At 38.1% G+C, this 23,286-nt stretch overlaps 1 protein-coding gene across 2 annotated transcripts in view; it reads left to right on the top strand.

Moving 5' to 3' along the window:
• Positions 1-23,286, top strand: part of NUP188 (nucleoporin 188) — a 42,142-nt gene that overhangs the window by 3,239 nt on the left and 15,617 nt on the right. For both annotated transcript variants that reach the window (XM_043916645.1, XM_043916646.1), the window contains exons 2-18: positions 2,617-2,671; positions 3,864-3,937; positions 6,736-6,820; positions 7,382-7,462; positions 7,941-7,985; positions 11,908-12,000; positions 12,140-12,259; positions 14,229-14,440; positions 15,448-15,562; positions 16,435-16,635; positions 17,498-17,587; positions 18,907-18,972; positions 19,905-20,024; positions 20,788-20,914; positions 22,437-22,589; positions 22,783-22,909; positions 23,119-23,206. In XM_043916645.1, the coding sequence (XP_043772580.1) occupies positions 2,617-2,671; positions 3,864-3,937; positions 6,736-6,820; positions 7,382-7,462; positions 7,941-7,985; positions 11,908-12,000; positions 12,140-12,259; positions 14,229-14,440; positions 15,448-15,562; positions 16,435-16,635; positions 17,498-17,587; positions 18,907-18,972; positions 19,905-20,024; positions 20,788-20,914; positions 22,437-22,589; positions 22,783-22,909; positions 23,119-23,206 (1,852 nt within the window). The remainder of the gene's footprint in view (positions 1-2,616; positions 2,672-3,863; positions 3,938-6,735; positions 6,821-7,381; positions 7,463-7,940; positions 7,986-11,907; positions 12,001-12,139; positions 12,260-14,228; positions 14,441-15,447; positions 15,563-16,434; positions 16,636-17,497; positions 17,588-18,906; positions 18,973-19,904; positions 20,025-20,787; positions 20,915-22,436; positions 22,590-22,782; positions 22,910-23,118; positions 23,207-23,286) is intronic.

Raw genomic sequence — 23,286 nt, 5'->3', positions numbered from 1 at the left:
ATAAATTAGAGCTCAGTGGTGCCCACGCTTCTGAAATTGGAAGATGTATGATCCAGAAAGAGTAATTTAGCTCAGGCATACCAGAGCCTTCAGTTAATAATAAATTTCTTTCCATTAATTATGGGATACTGTTAGCCCCATTATTAGCTATTTATTATATAACAGATACCTGATATTTTTGGTGCAAACCAGCAGCTATCCTTGGTAAAGTTAAAGTAGTGTGTTGCTGCTGCTTAGTCACTTCAGTCGTATCCAACCAGGCTCCTTTGTCCCTGGGATTCTCCAGGGAAGAATACTGGATCGGGTTGCCATTTCCTTCTCCAATGATAAAGAAGTGAGTGAAGTAAAGTTGCTTAGTATATGGCATTTTAAATAAAGCCCTCCCTTTATTTTTTGCTAAGTCAGATTTACCAAACAAATAAGTTAGATGTTTATCATCTTTACAAAAGGCATTCTTTAAAAATTTACTATACATTTCTTTAAACAGTGAGCTTGCTTCTGTCTTTAATTTCGTAGGGCTTGATTTAGTCATACCTTTTAATATAGTTTATCAGTACAAAGGGACATACTTGTTTCATCAACTGGCTCTAATCTCCTAATTTTAAAATAGTGAATGCTTTCTTGTTAACAGAAAAATGATTTATAGTGATTCCACAGTGCACTTGTGGGAGTTGGTGATTATTGATTCAGCAGAATCGAAGTTGTTTTCTTAGTAGCATTAACCCTTAGGAGAGAGATTTATGATTTTTAGATGTCTAATTTAATCCTCTTTTGATGGGAAAATTCTGAAAGACCATTTTTAAATAGATAGGGCTAGTGTTTTGCCTTAATGAGGAAAAGATTTTTCAATTTATCCTCATAGTTAATATAACTTGCATCTTTTTTGTTAGCTGTCTAATATATTTTACTAGGACCTTTTCATCTCTCTGAAGATAGGCTTTCCAAGCAGTGTTAATTGTTTCAGGTAACTATTCTAGGGCTTATTTAGAATCTCCCCAAATATAATCCCTATGCTTTTTTTTTCCCCTATGCTTTTTATAATCCTTTCTTGAGATAATTTCTTAATGGCTGCATTTTAAAATTTAATTCTAGATTAAAAAAAAAAACACCACAAAGCAAGTTTTCCTGAAATTCTGAAGGCATGGCTGAGGGAGGGAAATGGGGTTAGCACATAGTTGGGAGTATATTTGAAGAGCTCACTGGATGGGAACAGGGACTGTATGCGTGCTTTCTTTTCTGGTATCAGTTTGATTTTTTTCCCTGTTTATTTATTGGCTTCGCTGAGTCTTCTTTGCTGCACTTGGGCTTCCTCTGCTTGTGGCGACTGGGGGCGACTCATTGTTGCGGTGTGTGGGCTTCGGTGGCTGCTCTTGTTGGAGAGCATAGGCTCTAGGTGTGCAGGCTTCAGCAGCCTTAGCTGCTCCACAGCATGTGGAATCTTCCTAGACCAGGGATTGAACCCGTGCCCCTTGTGTTGGCTGTGCTGTGCTGTGCTGTGCTTTGTCGCTCGGTTGTGTCCGACTCTGCGGCCCCATGGCATGTAGCTTGCCAGGCTCCTTCCTCTCTGGCAGGTGGACTCTTATTCACTATACTACCAGGAAAGTTCTAATTTCTTGGTTTTGATAGTTGTACTGCGTAAGATGTTGTTCTTGCGTTTAGGAAAAACACACTGAAATGTTTTGAGATAAAGGAATATGTCTCTAATACAATTTTGTATAGTTTTGGGAAAACGTGTGTACGTCTACATGTATACAAATATATGCATTTTTGTATTATATATAATTATGCAGATACAAAGAGGGAGAAAGAAAATAATAAATAATACTTGGTGAATCTGAGCAAAGGATATATGAAAATATGATGTAGGAAGTGGAATTTGCTACTATGGCTCCTTGGCTAAAGAGAAGACAGAGGCTGTTCTGGGAGACACGTGCGCAGTTCACTGTATTCTTTCGTTCTTTTTGTTTCCTCTTGCTGTGATGTACTTTTATTAAAGGACTCACTTTTTTTTTCATCTCAGTATCCATATTTCCCAGAGATAACATGTTTCTCCAGAAATCTTCATATGCCAGTTGTTGAGTGATGAGTTGATGGTCTTGGAGGGTTTTTCTGGGGAGGCAGGCAGGGTGGGGGGCAACTGTGACTCACTGTGGGGTCAGGGACACTGGTGGCAGAGGTACTAGGGAGTACTCATTGGGGTGAGCTGTGCTGGAGACCACCATTTGACACCAAGACCTGGCCCTACCTCTCCTGTGTTTTTATTTGACTTCTGTATTTAGCACTGCAGATACCACCTAGTGGGAATTCATTAAGGAGTGAGTGAACGTAGTGCCATTTGTAATGACTGTTAGACTTTGCTAGATTGAGAAAGTGCTTTTGTCAGGTATTTCTGGAGGTGATGGGAGTCCTGAAATAGATTAGTGTTTTTCTAGATTCTTATTCCTTATTAGTCACTACATTTTAATGAAAACGGAGGAGACAGAAATACTAAATGAAGCATCTTCTTAGCATAGAAGATGTACTGTATTTTGTTAATTACTATGTTTCATTAATTCTAAAATACATTTTTTTTTTCCCAAACGAGGAAACTTACCTCTGCTTTCTATCATTTTTCAGGAGCAGTAGAGAACTGTGGACAATTCTGCTAGGAAGGTCAGCTCTGAGAGAACTGGTAAGTGGTATGTTCTTGGATGGATTCTGTGGTTCTTTGTGTAGCTTTTATTACCAAAAAATATTTTCCTCCTTCTCTTTGAAATAGGAAGTAAACACATTTTTTTATTCCTAAAATTAATTCCCATTTTATTTCTAAAAGAAGCTTTATGCATTCCCCAGTTCTCTCTACTGAAATGCAGTGTTGTCTTACAGCCTAGCTGCTGAAGTTTTCCAAGTCTCTACTTTTCTTTGTATCTTAGTGATTCCTTTTCTAAAAAGATACCAGTGCTACTTGATTGGCTGCTGAGGGTAGGGGTACAAAAACCATTTTACCGCTGCAGGCTAGGAAAGATTCTCAGATCTTTCCTCCATCTCATACTGACTTGCCTTTTCGTCCTTTTCCACTTTGCTAGCTGCTTAGGTCACAGAGGCTGAGGTTTTTAGGGCATTTCCAAGTATATAATCAGTAAAGAACAATTCTTCATGTTCATCCCCCATTTCTGACTCTGTAAGGATAGTGTTAAAATGAAAGTGAAAGTTGCTCAGTCGTGTCCGACTCTTTGCGAGTCCCTGGAATTCTCTAGGCCAGAATACTGAGTGGGTAGCCATTCCCTTCTCCAGGGGATCTTCCCAACCCAGGGATCGAACCCAGGTCTCCCATGTTGCAGGCAGATTCTTTACCAGCTGAGCTACATGGGAAGCCCTAAAGTGCTAAGATGACATTCGGTTATTACTAGTGTTGTGATTATAATTAACATAATAAATGTTACATCTTTTTTAGAGTTTTAACATTTTTTTGTATGCCCTCTTTTGATAATTCTACTTCTAAGAATATATCTAAAAGAAAGAAGTACTGAAGGAATTTTGGGCACAAGCTTTTTACCATAGTATTATTCATATGAATAAAGAATTACAGCCAGCTTAAGTATATCTAATAATAGAAGGATGGTAAATGAATTATGATCTAGTCACTTGATAAAATATTATGCAACCACTAGAAAGGATGTTTATCAAGATTCTCGTAATAACATTAAATCATTATGTTAGAATGTTAAATAAAGAAAAGCAGGCTACAGAATTCTATATTCAAAATTATTTAGCTATGGGGAAAGATGCACGTTAAAAAGACTCAAAGGAATATGTTATCTTCAGTGTGACCATAGAATATGATTAAAATAGCATTGATATAATTTCCTTCTTTTTTTTCCCAGAATCAGATTGAGGCAGAGCTGAATAAACATTGGCAGCGGCTGTTAGAAGGACTTTCTTACTACAAATCTCCCAGGTATGGCTGTTCTGTGGGTCTCATTTGAGTAATTTCCTTGAGGAACCTGGGATAGATGAAACCATCCTCATGTAGGATTTTATTTTATTTTTTATTTTAATTGGAGGCTAATTACTTTACAATATTGTAGTGGTTTTTGCGATATGTTGACATGAATCAGCCATGGGTGTACATGTGTTCCCCATCCTGAACCCCCCTCCCACCTCCCTCCCCATCCCATCCTTCAGGGTCATCCCAGTGCACCAGACCTGAGCACCCTGTCTCATGCATTGAACCTGGACTGGCGATCTGTTTCACATAATATACCTCATGTAGGATTTTATGATATTACTAGGTTAGTTAGACCAGAGAGAACATAATTTGGTTAACCAGGGAAAAAGAGTATGGCACATTTTTTTCTGTCTGTTGAAGAAAAGGAAAATCCTTCTAGAAATACAGTATTGTCGAATCTATTGTATAACCCTAGTATTGGGAAGGAGACTTTATTAAATACCCAATTAATACTCCTAATGTTTATTTCAGTCCATCATGTTTGTGTGAGAAACTGTCAGCACCAAATGCTAGGATATAGCAGTGAGCAATGAGAATAGCAGCTGACACTTATGTATTGTTTATTGTGTACCAATTACTGCTCTAAGCACTAGACCTACGGTAAGTTATTTAATCCCTCAACAGCTCTATGAGATAGGTACTATTTTTATTCTTTGTTTGAATATATAGATTTTTTGTTTTTTTTGCTGGGCAGTGGAAAAGAATAATAAAATATAAAGTGGTTGAAAAGAGAATAAACCTTATAGGACCAGACTCTCTTAATTCCTAGTCCAGGTCTCATTCTGTTATGCCTCATAGTTGCCAAACTGCCCTTACTTCCCTTCTATTTCTGAACACCTGTTGATTTTACTACATCTTCACCTTCCATCTTCATTCTCTTATGTTAGTGAAGAACTTTCTTTTTTCCCTTCCGCCATAGTTACCTTGAAGTAACTCCTAGATATCATGTTTTTTTATCCATAAATACTTTACTATGTATCTAGGATAGATGAACTTAAAAGAAGATAAGCACTATATTATCACATTTAGTTTTTTTTTTTTTTTTTTCGTTTAGGTATTTTTATTATTATTGTTTCCATTTTACAGATGGGGCAACTGAGACACAAAGAGGTTAAGTAACTTACCCAAGGTCACACAGCTAGTAAGTGGTAGAACCAGGATTCGAACCTGGCAGTCTCACTCCAGTGTCTGTGTTCTTAATCATCATTCTGTGTTGCCTCTTTCAGAACTTGTCATTTGACTTTATAATAGCCTTTGTGTTGTGGATTTTCTGTGAAATGTGAGAGTCTCTTTTAAAAAAACAAATCCAGCAACAATATGCTTCAGTTCACAAAATGGGCATTTGTGGTATGAGTTTCTTTTTTTAAAGATAAAAGTTCCCTTTGTAGTAACATGAGATTTAAAGTCGGACAGACTTTGTTTTTCCTTTTAAACTGCAGGGTTAATTTGAATTTAACACAGATTTTTAGCCATTAAAGACTTTATTTTTAATGTCCTCTTTCTATTCCAGGAGTCAGACCAGGGAATCACGTTATATTTAGTTGTCATGTCCCCTTTGCTGTTAGCTGTGACAGTGTATCAATCTTGCCTTGATTTTCATGACTTCAAATAGTTTTGAGGAAGACTGGTCAAGTATTTTGTAGTAGAATGCCTTCAGTTTAGAACTGTATGATTTATTATTATTACTATTATTAGATTGAGATGGTGGGTTTTTGGAAAGAATACACAGTGGTGAAGTCTCATTTTTATCATATCATGGCAGAGGATACATGTTACCCACATGAAGTCACTGGTGATGTTAACCTTGCTCACTTGGGTAAGGTAGCATTTGCCAGATGTCTCCCCTGTAAAGTCACTTTTCTCTTTCCCTCCTCTATTTATCAGAAGTGAGTCACTTGGTATAATCAACTTTCAGTGTGGGGGTGTAGTGGAATTAAACTACCTCCTAAAAGGAGTAGCATATATGTGTGTTACTGAACTTCTTCTGTAAGGAAGATTGTTCCCTTCTCCCCCATTTGTTTATGTGTATATATTTATTCACTCTCTCATTTATTTAGATCATCATGGACTTGTTTATTTCATACTCTGTTTGTACCTGTTCCAACTTTGGCCATGGGGCACCCTTTCAGATTTTTGATATGTTCCCATCCTTTTGTTTTCTGAGTATTTTCTTACTTTTTGGCATTACAAGATGCTCCAGGCTCATCTAGTATTTCCCCCACTCCAGCTCTAGACTCAGCCATTTCTCCAAGGAGTCCTAATACCTTTTATTAGAGAATGATGTTAGAAATAAAGATCTGGGTGCTGGCTGTGTTCGCTGCTAGGCCTTCCCAGTGGACACAGCTAGGGTAATATATGTATGTATGCTAACAGACCTGGTTTTAACTTTCACGTCAACTGTATTAGCTGTGAGATTTCTGGTAAGTTCTTCCTAAGTGTTGGTAATTCCATTTGGCAAAATGGGGATAGTAATGTTTGCCTTCCAGGATAGTTCTAAGGATCAAAATAATTAATGTCACTAAGTATAACTACAAATAATATAATTATAACTATAGTTTGTAACAGACATATACTGTATTTATTACTTAGACATAGTTTTGTGTTATATAAAGTCTGTAGAGATGAGCTTGTGTGTATGTGTGTGTGTTTTATAGGCACCTAAAGAGCAGAGAAAGGTTAAGTATTTTTCTTTAAAACCCCTAGAGAGTCATTGAGAATGAAAAAATGATTCACTGTTCTTTTCATAGTCCAAGTTCAGCTGAAAAAGTGAAAGCTAGTAAAGATGTAGCTTCACCACTGAAGGAACTGGGTTTAAGAATCAGCAAGTTTTTGGTGAGTAAAAATTAGCACTGGCTTCAGTTTATTACCTGCAAGGTGGATATGCATGGTTTTATTGCTAGTGATTGTTAGTGAAAATTCTGCTTAATTCAGTTTTAGGGTTAAATAGAGCATATTATATTTCAAAAATGCCCAGGCAGCAACTCTTCTTGCTAAAAGCCACAAGTCAAGTTGCCTGTCCCTGTTTATTGCACATCATAGAGTCATCTTCAGCATGCTTGTGGTATTCTTCAAGTTGACTAGATTGTATTTAAATACATAGCTGCTTCCTTTTAATTTTGGAAACCCAGATCTTGCCTCCTGCTATGTTAATGAGCTTGGTGAATAAGCACAGTTGTTTCTGACATGTAAATTTAATTGGCATGTAAATTGCACATCAGTGGCTGCTCCTTTTTTCTCCTATTGAGTTAAAATCATTACGTTTATGAAATCTTAAAAGAATTTTTGTTTATTCAAGTTCTGTGTTCATTCTAGAGGACAGAACTTTAGGTTTTGCATGCTCTGTGTGGTTTCTGACCCGAGGTGTCTGTTCCTCCCTTATGTCTTCTGTTGTAGGGTCTTGATGAAGAACAGAGTGTGCAGTTACTCCAGTGTTTCCTTCAGGAGGACTACAGAGGTACTCGGGACTCACTAAAGGTTTGTAGTTATGTCCAGCTCCCTTCTCCTGCATTTATCCTTTTCCATGTTGATTTTAGACACTTCATATAGTTTTGGTACCAGTTCTCTGCAGCAGAGATGGGTGATTAGATACAGCCATTCTCAGAAAAGACCTTATAAACTTTAAAAGACATATGCTTAAGTTGGAGTCCGTCCTCAGATGTGGAGGGGTTGAAAGGCCAAAGATTAATGTGTTAATCCCACAGGGTGTCTGAGCTGAAAAGAACCTGAGACAACATCTAGGCTTTCCAGCCCCTAGTTTTTCATATGAGAAAACTGAGGCCAGAGGAGGGCGGCGGGGATTTAAGCACAGACTTGGATATACTTAGGTAAAAAACATATCCAGAGATGAATGAGCAGTTTTAATCTTGAAGGATATGGTGAAGATGCTTTCGTTTTTCTTTGTTAATTGATTTTCCTTATAAGATGGCTCTTTGACTGCTCTTTCTTCCTTCAGACGGTGCTGCAAGATGAGAGGCAGAGCCAGGCCTTAATTCTGAAGGTCAGTGCTAGTCACCATTTCCATTCTTTGATGTAAAATTGGGCAACAGCTTCATCAAGAAGTTCTCTCGAGTTCTCCTGAGCACTGCTGGCTTTGACTTCTTGTTGAGTAAACATTGATGTCGTAATGAAGAAGCTCATTAATTCATTTGTGAAACGAGAGGCTTTCCGCTGGACCCAACTGAAACCTTTTTCCATAACAGATTGTTCAGCCACTGAGGATGGGAACTGGTCCATGGATATTTTTTCTCTAGGTCTAAATGCAGTAGAACTAATTTGAATTTTTTAATTTCTTTATCTCCCCCAACCTCCAAAGTTGTCTTTTCATTTTGTTTATGATTTTCTTTGCTGTGCAAAAGCTTGTGACTTTGCTTAGGTCGTATTTGTTTATTTTTGCTTTCATTTACTTCTGTTGCCTTTGGAGACTGATCTAAGTGTTGAAAACATTGCTACGATTTATACCAGAGAGTGTTTTGCCTTTCTATTCTAGGAGTTGTTATGGTATCATGTTTTATATTTAAGTCTTTACGGCATTTTGAGTGTATCTTTGTGTGTGGTATGAGGAAGTATCGTAACTTCTAACTTGATTTACGTGTGGCTGTTCAGCTTTCCCAACACCACTTGCTGAAGAGACTTATCTTTTCTTCATTGTATATTCTTGCCTCCGTTTTTGAAGATTGACTATAGGTGTGTGGGTTTATTTCTGGGCTCCCTATTCTGTTCCATTGATCGTATGTCAATTTTTGTCCTAATCCCACACTGTTTGGTTACTGTAGCTTTGCAGTATTGTCTGAAACTTGGGAACGTAATGCCTCCAGTTTTGTTCTTTTCCTCAAGATTGCTTTAGCAATTCTGGGTCTTTTATGGTTCCATATACATTTTCATATTATTTGTTTTACTTCTATGAGAAATGTCATGGGTAATTTCATAGGGATTGCATTAAATCTGTAGGTTGTTTTGGGGTAGTAGTGCTGTTTTAATGGGCTTCCCTGGTTGCTTAGACAGTAAAGAATCTATTTTAACAATATTAACTCTGCCAGTCCAAGAGCATGGACTATCTTTCCATTTCTTTGAATCATCTTCAATTTCCTTTATCAGTGTTTCATATTTTATAGTTCTCAGCTTATAAGTTTTTCACCTCTTTGGTAAGGTATGTTCCTAAGTGTTTTATTTTTTGGTGTGATTTTTTATTTAGTAATTTTTTAGAAGATTTTACATAGAAGTGTAGTTGATTTACAATATTGTGTTAGTTTCAGGTGTACAGCACAGTGATTCAGTTATCAGTTCAGTCGCTCAGTCATATCCGACTCTGTGACCCCATGGACTGCAGCACACCAGGCCTCCCTGTCCATCACCAACTCCCAGAGTTTACTCAAACTCATGTCCACCAAGTCACTGATGCCATCCAACCGTCTCATCCTCTGTCGTCCCCTTCTCCTCCCACCATCAATCTTTCCCAGCCTCAGGGTCTTTTTCAGTGAAGCAGTTCTTCCCATCAGGTGGCCAGTGTATTGAAGTTTCAGCTTTGGCGTTAGTCCTTCCATTGGATATTCAGGACTGATTTCCTTTAGGATGGACTGGTTGGACAAGGGACTCTCAAGAGCCTTCTCCAACACCACAGTTCAAAAGCATCAATTCTTCAACGCTCAGCTTTCTTTATAGACCAACTCTCACATCCATACACGACTACTGGAAAAACCATGGCTTTGACTAGACGGCCCTTTGTTGGCAAAGTAATGTCTCTGCTTTTTAATATGCTGTCCAGGTTGGTCATAGCTTTTCTTCCAAGGAACAAGTGTCTTTTAATTTCATGGCTGCAGTCACCATCTGCAATGATGTTGGAGCCCAAAAAAATAAAGTCTGCCACTGTTTCCACTGTATCCCCATCTATTTGCCATAAAGTGATGGGACCAGATGCCATGATTTTAGTTTTCTGAATGTTGAGCTTTAAGCCGACTTTTTCACTCTCCTCTTACACTTTCATCAAGAGGCTCTTTAGTTATTCTTTGCTTTCTGCGATAAGGGTGGTGTCATCTGCGTATCTGAGGTTATTGACATTTCTCCCAGCAATCTTGATTCCAGCTTGTGCTTCATCCAGCCCTACATTTCTCATGATGTACTCTGCATATAAGTTAAATAAGCAGGGTGACAATATACAGCCTTGACATACTCCTTTTCCTATTTGGAACCAGTCTGTTGTTCCGTGTCCAGTTCTAACTGTTGCTTCCTGACCTGCATACAGATTTCTCAAGAGGCAGATCAGGTGGCCTGGTATTCCCATCTCTTTCAGAATTTTCCACAGTGTGTTGTGATCCACATAGTCAAAGGCTTTGGCATAGTCAATAAAGCAGAAATAGATGTTTTTCTGGAACTCTTTTGCTTTTTCGATGATCCAACAGATGTTGGCAATTTGATCTCTGGTTCCTCTGCCTTTTCTAAAACCAGCTTGAACATCTGGAGGTTCATGGTTCATGTATTGTTAAAGCCTGATTTGGAGAATTTTGAGTATTACTTTACTAGCATGTGAGAAGAGTGCGACTGTGTGGTAGTTTGAGCATTCTTTGGCATTGCATTTCTTTGGGATTGGAAGGAAAACTGACCTTTTCCAGTCCTGTGGCCACTGCTGGGTTTTCCAAATTTGCTGACATATTGAATACACAACTTTCACAGCAACATCTTTCAGGATTTGAAATAGCTCAACTGGAATTCCATCATTCCACTAGCTTTGTTTGTAGAGATGCTTCCTAAGGCCCACTCGACTTCTCATTCCAGGATGTCTGGTTTTAGGTGAGTGATCACACCATCGTGATTATGTGAGTTGTGAAGATCTTTTTTGTATAGTTCTTCTGTGTATTCTTGCCACCTCTTCTTAATATCTTCTGCCTCTGTTAGGTCCATACCATTTCTGTTCTTTATTGAGCCCATCTTTGCATGAAATTTTCCCTTGGTATCTCTAATTTTCTTGAAGAGATCTCTCGTCTTTCCCATTCTATTGTTTTCCTCCCTTTCTTTGCACTAATCACTGAGGAAGGCTTTCTTACCTCTCCTTGCTGTTCAGTTATATGAATACATATATATCCATTCTTTTTCATGTTCTTTTCCCACATAGGTTATTATAAAATATTGAATAGAGTTCCCTGTGCTATATAGTAGATGCTTGTTGATTATCTAATGGTTTTAAAAGGGTTTTTTTCTTTTACTTTCCCTGCCTGATAATTTTCATTGTTAGTGTAAAGAAATGCAGTAGATTTCTTATGTTAATCTTGTATCTTGCTACCTTGCTGAATTTATCAGTTCCAGTAGTTTTTGTGTGGAATCCTTAGGGTTTTCTGTATATAGGATCATGTCAGATGCATATAATGACAGTTTTACTTCTTCTTTTCTAATTTGGGTACCTTTTCTTTTTCTTCTCTGATGACTATGGCTAGGACTTTGAATCCTGTGTTGACTAGAAATGGTGAGAGTGGGCATAGGATCTCATTTTAACATGGAATTTGACGATGAATTCTGAAGTAGTTTCCTGTTTAATGAGAACTGAGTACATCAGTTGCAAGCAATTAGGACATACACTAGTGATATTTTTATATATGCTTTCATGTATTTGGCCTGTCAGTTTATAGCATTATTTGTTACTTGAATGCTGAACTAAGAAATCATGCTAGAAAACTTATTTTTATTATTAAATAATTCCTTTTATCTTGTACGACTTTACTTGTATCCTAGTTCAAGAAGATCTTTTGCTTTTTTGGCTTAACACTGTGTTTCCATTTCTGTAATTACTTATATAGTTCAAGGAATTATATATGCAGTTTTTCAGGAACTTCTTTCACATTTTTAAGTGATTTCTTTGTCAGTAAATTTAAAATTGAATATCTTCTATGCAGAGGTGAGTAACTGATTTTGAATCTTTGGGTTCTTCCCAGATTGCAGATTATTACTATGAAGAAAGAACCTGTATTCTTCGTTGTGTCTTACACCTTCTCACTTATTTCCAAGATGAAAGACATCCCTATAGGGTAAGCCTATTTAGTCCTGTTGGTTCTCTTTACCCTGTAAAATTTAGTCCTTTTTAATAATTTATTAATATTTCTGTTCATTTGAATGTTTACCTTTTACTAAAGATGCAAATTACCCTGTTTTGAATTTTTTTTTAAGGTTGAATATGCCGACTGTGTGGATAAATTGGAAAAGGAGCTAGTTACAAAATATAGACAGCAGTTTGAAGAGCTTTATAAAACTGAAGCACCAACTTGGGAGACACATGGAAACCTCATGGTATGTGGTTATTGGGACCTCTTGTAACTCTGGAGAATTGTGTATCTTTGCTTATAGAGCTCCAGGTTAAATTATTTATTTACTTACTAACTTAAAACATTTATAGATTATCATTCTTTAGAAAAGTTTAAACATGTTATATGAATCAAAACATTGACTTTAACTATGGTACTTAATTTGGACTTTTCTCTTGACTTTGTCAATCTAATTAGTTTATTTTTTTTCTTACCTGAAATATTCTCTTAATGGTTAATGAAACTCTCAACACAAGATTTCATCTTCTTTATTATCCTCATCTATTAAATGTATGACATTAAGTCTGATTGCTTTATCCTAAATCTTAAACCAATCTGCATTTATATATTTATAAATTAGAATATAATCTTTTATGTTTTGAAAACAGTACATGTTTATTAAAACAATTCAGCCAAAATATAGACAGTAACTATTTAAAATATTTAATTGAAGAAAATGGCTCACTTATAGGACAGAAGCACAGATTTCTCAGGAATAAGCTTATGACAATCCAGAATTTAAGCGAATAGAACTTTAAAATACTAAAAGGAATATCGTAACCAAATAACCAAATGGAAAGACATGGCGCCACTCTTGAAAATGAAAACTCAGCACTGAGTGTCAGACCTTATTTTAACCTATAAATTTAGTGTGATTCTAGAAAAAGTACTAACAAGTATTTGCTTTGCCATTTATTTTGTAACTAGACATATGGTTCTAAAATTTATTTGAAAAATAAAATAAGTAACAGTAGCCAGGAAATTTTTTAGAAAGGAAGATTCATTTTATTATAAATAAGACTAAAATAATTTAAAGATGGCATTGATACATGAGTAAATAGACTGAAGACTAGCACATAGTAAGTAGAACGTCTAGTATGGACCAAATGCTGATAGGGAATTAGTGTATGGTAAAGGTGACATTTCAAATTAATGGGGAATTAATTACTAATTAATTAGTTATTCAGGTCAATAGTGTTGGAACTACTGGGTGACCATGTGGAGAAAAATCGACTATCTCTTTCTCTCATTCCTTTTACCAGAGGAAAATCAGAGAGCGATCAATGATTTAAATTTTAAAAATTCAACCATAGAAGTACTAGAAGAAACATGGGAGGTGATTTTGTTTTATTTTTGGGGAGTGGAGAAGACTTTTAAGAGTAAAACTCAAAAGCTATTAAAAGATAAGCTCAGCAACATCAAGTCAAAAACTTTTACAAGGCAAAACACCAAAAATAGTGCTGTAAGTAAAGTCAAAAGACAAACTCATAGCACAAAGGGTTCTTAAAATAGAAAGACTGCCAGAAGTCAGTAAGCATAACTGAAGAAAAAACAGGCGAATGATATGAACATATATAAACACTCACATCCAAGGGTTGGGATAATGGGCACTTATATTTTACTGTTTGAATTAGTGTATTTTTTAATGGAAAACATTGTGATAATATCTAAAAATTGAAAAGCACGTATTTCTTGACCTAGTAGTTTCACTTTGAGTTTATTCCATAAATGCATTCACACTTACATGATGAAATGACTAATCTGTAGCATCTCCCAGCTTTATTCAGGTATAATTTGCATCCAGTAAAATTCACTCACTTTGAGTTTTGGCAGTTGTATATAGTTATATGCAGTAACCACCTTCATGATCAATATACAGAACATTTCTGTCTACCTAGGAAGTTTGCAGTTAGTCTGTGACACCTGGCCCCCAGCAGCCACTAGTCTGAGTGAATGAAAGTGTATGGCATATTACTGGAAGGAAAGACAAATACCTCCAACAGTGGTTGCCTCTGGGGATAGATTTGGATACCTGGGCAACAGAAATTGTAGGGAGAAGATTTTTTTTAATCTTATTTTTATACATGTATTACCTAATAAAAATAACTTAAGGATTCAAATGTGTTTAAAATCTGACTTCATCTCTCTCCCACTTTTCTTCATTGGTTTTGCAGACTGAGCGCCAGGTGTCTCGCTGGTTTGTTCAGTGCCTTCGGGAGCAGTCCATGCTGCTAGAAATTATTTTCCTGTATTATGCATACTTTGAGATGGCGCCTAGTGACCTATTGGTGTTAACCAAGATGTTTAAAGAGCAAGGATTTGGTAGTAGGCAGACTAACAGGCACCTGGTAGATGAGACCATGGATCCTTTTGTGGATCGGATTGGGTAAGTGTGAATGAATTGAGGTCTTAGAACTTATTCAGTATTTAGAGCATCGATATTAGAGTGGTCTTGTGAATGGGTGCTAGATAACATTTTTCACGTAATAGCTGGGGAGATAGATGAGTGTACTACCATGTTCCAGGTCATTCAGGGAGAAAAGACTTGGATTGAGAGGGATATCTTTTCTCAAAATAAGTATCGTATTCTATTCTATTTCTTACTGTTTTTCATCTAAGGGTTCATCCTTTCGTTCGCGAAAAATCTGTTGAGCAACTTACAGATGAAACACTGTGCACGTGCTAAGAAAACAGTGATAAATAGGACAGGTGTGTTCCCTGCCCTCTTTGAGGTCATAGTGTATATAGCCTTTTAAATTTTATGGAAATGGATATACCACATTTTGAGCCTATTTCCTCTATGAACAAAAATATACATTTGACTAGTGAGTTGATCTGGGTTAGATATAGTTGTTGGCTGTAGAAACATTTAGTATTGGATCTGTGCTTTGGTGGGCAGAAGCCACATGAGACTATCAAACATTTAAAATATGGCTGGTGGACTTCCCTGGTGGAGCAGTGGTTAGGACTCTGTGCTTCCACTGCAGGGGGCACAGGTTTGATCCCTGGTCAGGGAACTAAGATCCTGCGTGCTGCACAATGTGGCCAAAAATAAATAAAATTTAAAGATAAAACTAAAATAATATAAAATAAAACTGGTCTTGGGAATTCCCTTGTGGTCCACACTCACACTGCTGAAGATCCGGGTGCAATCCCTGGCTGGCCAAGTAACATTCTGCAAACCATCTGGTATAGCCAAAAAGTAAAATATGTCTGGTCAAATTGAGATGTGCTGGAAGTGTAAAATACCTACTGAATTTAGAAGTCTTGAATATGAAAAAAGAATGTAAAATAACTCAGTGTTTTGATGCTGAAGTGTCTTACATTTTACCTTATTCTTTATTGAGGTTCAGAGTAGCATGTATGACATCGTGATACTGTTTTTCTCTCCAGATACTTCAGTGCCCTTATCCTGGTGGAAGGCATGGATATTGAATCCTTGCATAAGTGTGCTTTGGATGACAGAAGAGAACTGCACCAGTTTGCCCAGGATGGACTTATTTGTCAGGTGAACTTGAAACAGCCTCTTCTTTTTTCAGAATGTTTATATAGTTAGTAGTAAGCTTTTAACCACTCAACTGCATTGCCACATATTTCCTTATTGTAGAATTTGTGATTCTACACTGTTAAGTTAATTAAAGGACTTCCCTGGTGGTCCAGTGACTAAAACTCCCAAGCACCCAGGACTAAGGGACCCAGGTTCACTCCCTGGTCAGGGAACTGCACCTAAATCAGCTAAAGTCTCCACATGCTGCAACTAAAGATTCCACTTGCCACAGTGAAGATTCAAGGTCCTGTGTGCTGCAACCAAGTCCCAGCGTGGTCAAATATGTAATAAATACATGGTTTTTTAAAAAAAGCAGTTCATTGGATTTGGAATAAATCTGGGATTTATTAATTATTTGCACAGAGGTGATAGTTCAATCTGTGAGAATGAGTAGAGTCCCTCAGGGAGATGATAGGACAAAAGGGTCCCAAGGACAGAAACTTGGATGTTATCTGCGTTTATGCAGCATGTGAAAGAAGAGGAACAGGGAAGAATATTGAGATAGCATAGTCAGAAAGATAGAAAATGAGAGATCTGAGAAAGTTCTGGAAGAATCAGGGACATTTTCTAGGAGTCTTCATTTGAACATATATTTTATCATCTTAAATTGGCACAACTTAAAATCAAGAGAGAAAATTGTGGGTAAAGGGAAGAGTAATTGAGGGGTCTTTTTCATGAAGTGGCTGGGGGCTTAGGGAGAGTAAAATGTTATAATGGGAGAGAGGGGCCACTCTAGATAGATGGAAGACTTATTAAGCATGGTGAAAGATCCTGTGTGAGACTATTGACCCTTTCTTTTAAGTGACATGGATGTTGTTTCCTCTTTTCATTAGGATATGGACCGTTTGATGTTGACCTTTGGGGACATTCCGCATCATGCCCCAGTGCTTTTGGCATGGGCCCTCCTCCGTCACACCCTGAATCCAGAAGAGACAAGCAGTGTGGTCCGGAAGATAGGGGGGACAGCCATCCAACTGAATGTCTTTCAGTACTTGACCCGACTGCTCCGCTCACTGGCCAGTGGGGGAAATGACGTGAGCATGCAAGTGGGCAGAGAGCAGGGTGGATGCTCATTTATGAATCATTATTATAGTAATAATGACTGTTAGTGATGGGGATAACGATGATAATTTTGTAACCTTTATAGAGCCTTTACTGTGGTAGACATTGTTCTCAGCATTTTCTGCACAGTATCTTACTTCATCCTCAGAACACTTCTGTGTATTGGGAATTATTACCCTGTTTTACATGTTAGGAAATTGAAACTGAGAAGGGATGGTGTTTGCCCACAGAAACAATGAGTTGGCAGTTGGTGGATCCCGCTTGAACCTGCTTTGACCCTTTGCCATTGTGTTATGCTGTGCCACTAAGTATCTCTTACAACTTTGGTCATAGTGACTGGATAAATCTTTGGAGAGGGCTTATTCATTCAACTGTAATGGGATGAATTAGAAATTCTTTTTGAGTCTTGTGTTGGGGCTTAGTTTGAGTGGCATGGTTTAGTCAGCTTGTTTTGACATGCTGAATGAAACCTTAGCCAAATTGTTGGCATTGGTTAATTTATCTCAGTGACATTTGAGGCAGCTGCTTCATTCATACCAACACATAGAAGCTCTATCGTTTTTGTAGGCTGGAGGTGGTTTTCTTCCCTATGAAAACTTTGATCATTTTGAAAAGGGTTCCCTTTTGATGTTCTTGACTGTGTTGTAATGTGTATAGCTCCTGCTTTCTCCTTTCTCCCTTTGTCTTCCTGATTTTGGGACTAAATTAGAAAAATTGTGAAGCCTCAAGTTGTCTTCCCATTTGTTTAGAGAGACTACATTAATGTGATGGGATTACGCCGAACCTAGAGAAGAGTGTTGTTACTCAGAATTACCCCTGACTCCTTTGTTACAGTGTACCACCAGTACTGCGTGCATGTGTGTCTATGGACTCCTTTCTTTTGTCCTGACCTCACTGGAGCTGCACACCCTAGGCAATCAGCAGGTCAGTGTCTGGCTTTCATGAGATTGTCTGCACTGCCCAGCTTGTAGTCTTTTTCCTAAAATACTCCTTTGGAGCTGATACAACACAGACCCATACACTTCAAGTATAATTTGCTGTTTATTGCTGTTTTTCACTTACTGTATTATATATTAATGATTAAAAAGTCAAAGTGCTGATAAAAAGAAAAAACTGTAAACCCACCACACAGGATAACCTATGTTAACATTTTTATATATTCCCTTCCAAATGTAGAAATAGAATAGTTCTTTAGAAACGGAATCACAGTTTATATACTGTTCTGCAACCTAATTTTTTACTCTGTAATGCATTTTCCCAAACATCCATGAATGCTAATAAATATTCTTGTGCAATATTTTTAAAAAATGAAATATTTTAAAGATATACTGAAGGAGACAGATTTGTATAATGAACCCTCATGCTTGATCACCAGCTTCCAAATTATCAATGCACAGCTGATTGTAATCATTTCTGCCCCTTCCCTCCTTGGTTACTTTTTTTTTAGGAGGATAATTACTTTACAATATTGTGGTTTCTGCCACACAGCAGCATGAATCAGCCATAGGTATACATATATCCCTTCCCTCTTGAACCTCCCTCCTACCTCCTTGGTTATTTTGAAGCAAATCCCAGACAGTATTTACTTAATACGAATATTTTAGTAAAGCTTCACAACCTTTATCATATCTAGAGAAACGTATCTTCAAATAAGGTTGGACTCAGATTTCTAGTTGTACATGTCATAAGTTTATCATAAGTTTGTATTAGGATCTAAATAAATTAGATCCATATATTATTGGTTGATAAGTATGTCAGATTTCTTTTAGCCTGTAGCTGTGTTGTTAATTATGGTAGCCACAAACCACATCATCGTCTCCATCCATTAGTTCCCTAGAGCAGCATCCCAGACGTTTATGGCACCAGGGACTGCTTTTGTAGAAGATAATTTCCCCACGGACAGAGTGGATGGGAGGATGGTTCAGCTAAGCTGGGCCTAGTAGTAACCTCACGTTTACATACAGTGTAAGATTTGCAGTTTGTTTCCCCATACATGATCTCATTTAATCCTTAGGACAACATTGTGAAGCAGGTAATATTTTCACCCTGTTAGAATTTGAAGTTCAGAAAGGTTAATTTGCTTACCATTTTACAATTCCTTACTTTTTATTCCCAGAATTCTTTCTGACATACTATATGAAGGTATTATTCATGTTTTTATTTTAATAGAACGCAGCTAAAAAAAAAAAAAAGACTAGTTTAACCAGGAAAAATAAACCATTTTCTTCTTCCCTCCTCAACAGGATGTAATTGACACAGCATGTGAAGTCCTGGCAGACCCTTCTCTCCCAGAACTGTTCTGGGGAACAGTAAGTATGTCAGAGGGAGTCATGCTGTGGTATTCTCTGTAGCAGAATTTGTTTTAGTTCTTATACTAAGCTTTTAAGTCTGTTTCCTCATGTAATCTGTACAAAAATTGATAAATTAGATAATATCATCACAATTTTGTGTGTGGGGAAATGTGATGCTCAGAGATGTGAAGTTACTTTCCTGAGCTATCACTACTGCTAGATAGGATCAAGATGTAGTTCTGTCTGATTTGAGTCTCTAGTCCACATTATTAACCTGTGTCCTCTCTCCTACCCACCAAGTCTTTTTTCCACATCAAGAGTCTCAGGCACCAGTAGTACTTTAACTCCTGAACATACCATTGGGTGATTGTAACTGTCTTAGAAATTTTCGGAGTACTGTTACAGGTTAGGGTAAGGATTCGGCTTTGGAGAGAACAGTTTCTCACTGGTATTTAGTCTTAGCATTGACAGTAGCCTTAAGCCTCAAGGCCCAGGTGATGAGTAAATCTTGTTTTTCTTTGAACTATGGCCTAAATGATTTGCCTGTGTATTATACCTTTTTTCTCCTGAGGTGGTGGGAAACAAAATGCAGATTAGGATGTGATGCTCACGTGTGGTGCTAACTGCCGACAGGCTGTGGGTGCTTTTCATATCAGTGGAAGCAGATCATGTACAGCTAAGTAGTGTTTTCCTGTGGCGAGGATGCCTAGCAGAGGTCAGTGGAGGCAGCAGTAGTCTGTCTTCAGGGTCTCACTCAGTCAGTTGTTGAAGCCTTTTTCACTGGATGTTTAACATGGAAGTTTTAAATTATTAGAGAAATGCCGTCTACCTAAAGAAAAGGATTAATTTTACATTTTCTTATGGTTGCTGGGCAATTCAGAGATGTGTTAATTTCTGGATAACACACACAAATAAGCACAAGGTCAGTGACTTCTTCCCTTCTGTCATAGGAACCAACCTCTGGTCTTGGGATCATTCTGGACAGTGTATGTGGAATGTTTCCCCATCTCCTTTCCCCTCTCCTGCAACTGCTTCGAGCCCTTGTATCAGGGAAATCGACTGCTAAGAAGGTAGGTTGTTCAGTTAGATGCCTAAATAGAATGGGAGATGTTTTTTAGAAATCCTTTTTGCTTTTCATGTTGCAGTTCCACTGCCATGGCAAGCATTAGTCTGCAGTTGAATGAAAAATGCCAAAGATAGTTCCTCAGTTCTATAAAATTAAATTTTCTTAAGTACCTTTTGTAGATACTGTGGGAGTAAGACAAAATGTGAAGTTCCTTAATATCTAGTTTGAAGAGAATAATGGATATAAGAATTAAGTAGTAAAGCTAGGTGGGCTTCCCTGGTGGCTCAGCAGTAAAGAATCTGCCTGCCAATGCAGGGGATTGGGTTTGATCCCTGGGTCACGAAGATCCCCTGGAGAAGGAAATGGCAACTCTCTCTAGTATTCTTGCCTGGGAAATCCCATGGACAGAGGAGCCTGGTGGACTATAGTCCATGAGGTCGCAAAGAGCTGGACACAGCCTAGTGACTAAATAAGAACCGTAAAGCCAGGTGCTATGTAATTTATGTCATCTGAGTGGTGAAGACCGTACTGTTCAGGAGACACCGCTATCTGTGGAATGAGAGGGGCCTTGAGTTGGGTGTTAAAGAGTAAGAAGGGTTTGACTTCACCAGGAGTGCTAAGGCAAGTCTCAGAAGAGTCCTCGGGATGGCTTTGTAGGAAGTTTGAGAGTCAGCACATACAGTCTGGCAGAAAAGCAGATGGGAGGCCTCTTAAATGTCCCTCAGTAAATGTGTAGCTCTTTGTTTTTTTTTCCTGTGTTTTGGCAGGTATATAGTTTCTTGGATAAGATGTCTTTCTACAATGAACTCTATAAACACAAACCCCATGATGTGATCTCCCATGAAGATGGAACTCTTTGGCGGAGGCAAACACCCAAACTCCTTTACCCTCTAGGTGAGAGAGACAGACGACCCTGGCTCAGTAGCCTCTTCCACGGCGTCTGTGTTGACCTTACTGCCATTTTAATATTTCATGGCAGGTGCCTTTAAAGTGGATCCTCTCCTCCACTATGGTTGTTGATTTGCTGATAAATTATTGGTTTCTTACTGTTTTACATCATTTGATTGTTTTACTTCAAAAATAATGCTTGTTCATTATAACAAGGGAAACAATGCAGAGCTACATTTAAAAAGTTCAAATCTCTGTTCAGACCTGTCTCTATTGGGTAATTAATGTTATGAGTTTGGTGTGTGTCCTTTTACACATTGCTGTATTCTCTCACAGATTCATTCTGCAAATTGATTTTATTACATGTAGATCTGACTCATTCTTTTTAATAACTGTATAATTATTCTTGATGTTTCATATTTTTTTATCTTTCACCTTTTAGAGGACATTTAGGCTATGTCAGGTTTTTGCCACTACAAACAGTGCTTCTCTGGGGACATACACCTTTATATCCTGGTGCTTTTACTTTTTAGTACATAGTATCCCTAAAGTGGGATTGCTGGGTGAAAGGGTATATGCAATAAAAATTTTAAATACATGTCCACTGACAGATGAAATGGATTTTCTAAAATGCAGTATATGTAGGTAAGACACCAAGTTTTCTTACGAGCCAAAATTTGGAATATTATTCAGCCTTAACGAGAAAAGGAATTCTGACACGTGCTATATATAACATGGGTGAACCTTGAAAACATGATACTAAAGGAAGTAGAAGAGTCCAGAAAGGATAAATACTGTATGATTTAATGCATACGAGGTACTTAGAGTAGTTAGATTTATAGTGACAGAACACAGAATGGTGGTTGACAGGGGCTGGGGGCTGGGATAATGGAGATTACAGGTTAATGGGTGCAGAATTTCAGATTTGCATGATAAAAACAGATTTTTGAGTTGATGGTAGTGAAGGTAACCATGTGAATGTATGTAATGCCACTGGCCTGACAACTTAGAAATGTTAAAATGGTAAATTTTATGTATTTTTTTTTTACCACAACTTGAGAAAAGTTGTAGAAAATTTTTGAATGGATTGTGTCGAATTAAGTTGTAGAAAAACAGCAATTTCCTTTCCTGCTGGCAGCGTGTTAGAGTAGCCTCTTAATAGTTGTAAGCTCTTGTATATTCCACGTGCTCAAGGAAGAAAATGTGGAAGGCACAGCCTTACTCTTGTAGTGTCTGCATCCTTAGTGACTTACCCGGTGACCCAGGCACCTGCTGTCCTCTAAGGTGGTCTTCCTATAGTCATCATGTGAGTGGAGAACCACTCTGCACTCGATTGTTTTTCAGACACATGGGAAGACTCACTTCCCCTATGACAGTGAGAGTTTTTGTTTTTGTTTCTTTTTAATGCAAAAAGCTATAACAATAGTGGGTACTAATAAGAGAGTCTGTACATCTCTGTGGGATTAGACATAGCCGTCTGTCATGGGAATCTCCTCTTCCTATTAGATAATTTCTCTTTCTTCTTTAGGGGGTCAGACCAACCTTCGCATACCTCAGGGCACTGTGGGCCAAGTGGTGCTGGACGACAGGGCCTACCTGGTGCGCTGGGAGTACTCCTACAGCAGCTGGACCCTCTTCACCTGCGAGATTGAGATGCTGCTGCATGTCGTCTCCACTGCAGGTGAGCTCAGCTCGGAGAGCGGTCGCTGTGGGAAGAGAAACGGACATGGTTAGAGGATTTGGAAGACAGAGACTTTCAAGATAAGATTCAGAACCTTCGAGGTTGTGATTAGCATCATTTATCTGGGTCTCAGAGACTATTCAGTGATCTTAAAGGAGTTGTTTTCATTGAGATCACAACTTTTCCCCCCCAGATGTGATTCAGCATTGCCAGCGGGTCAAACCCATCATCGACCTCGTCCATAAGGTCATCAGTACAGACCTGTCAATAGCAGACTGCCTCCTGCCCATCACGTCCCGCATCTACATGCTGCTGCAAAGGTCAGTATCTGGTCCCTCCCACTGGGTCAGAGGCTGCACGCAGCCCACAGTGGGAAGCCCTGGTGTGATGTCTGTCCACTGCAGAGGGATTTCCTGTTTTCATTCCCTGCTGCCAGGAGGGACCTGGGGAGAGAGGACTGGAAAATGTTTGTGATGGAACAAGTCATTGTATTCATTTTACTGAGTACAGTGCGTTGTTCTCCAACCAGGTTAACGACAGTGATCTCCCCACCTGTGGATGTCATTGCTTCTTGTGTCAATTGCTTGACCGTTTTGGCTGCCCGGAACCCAGCAAAGGTGAGACACAGTCTTCCTAACAGCCAAAAAATGTCACTTGCAGCGTATAGCTGAAGACCCACCACAGACACTCGACTCTT

Source organism: Cervus elaphus, chromosome 11, assembly GCF_910594005.1.
Source record: "Cervus elaphus chromosome 11, mCerEla1.1, whole genome shotgun sequence".
Classification (NCBI taxonomy): domain Eukaryota; kingdom Metazoa; phylum Chordata; class Mammalia; order Artiodactyla; family Cervidae; genus Cervus; species Cervus elaphus.
This window is presented reverse-complemented; position numbering and strand designations above follow the sequence as displayed.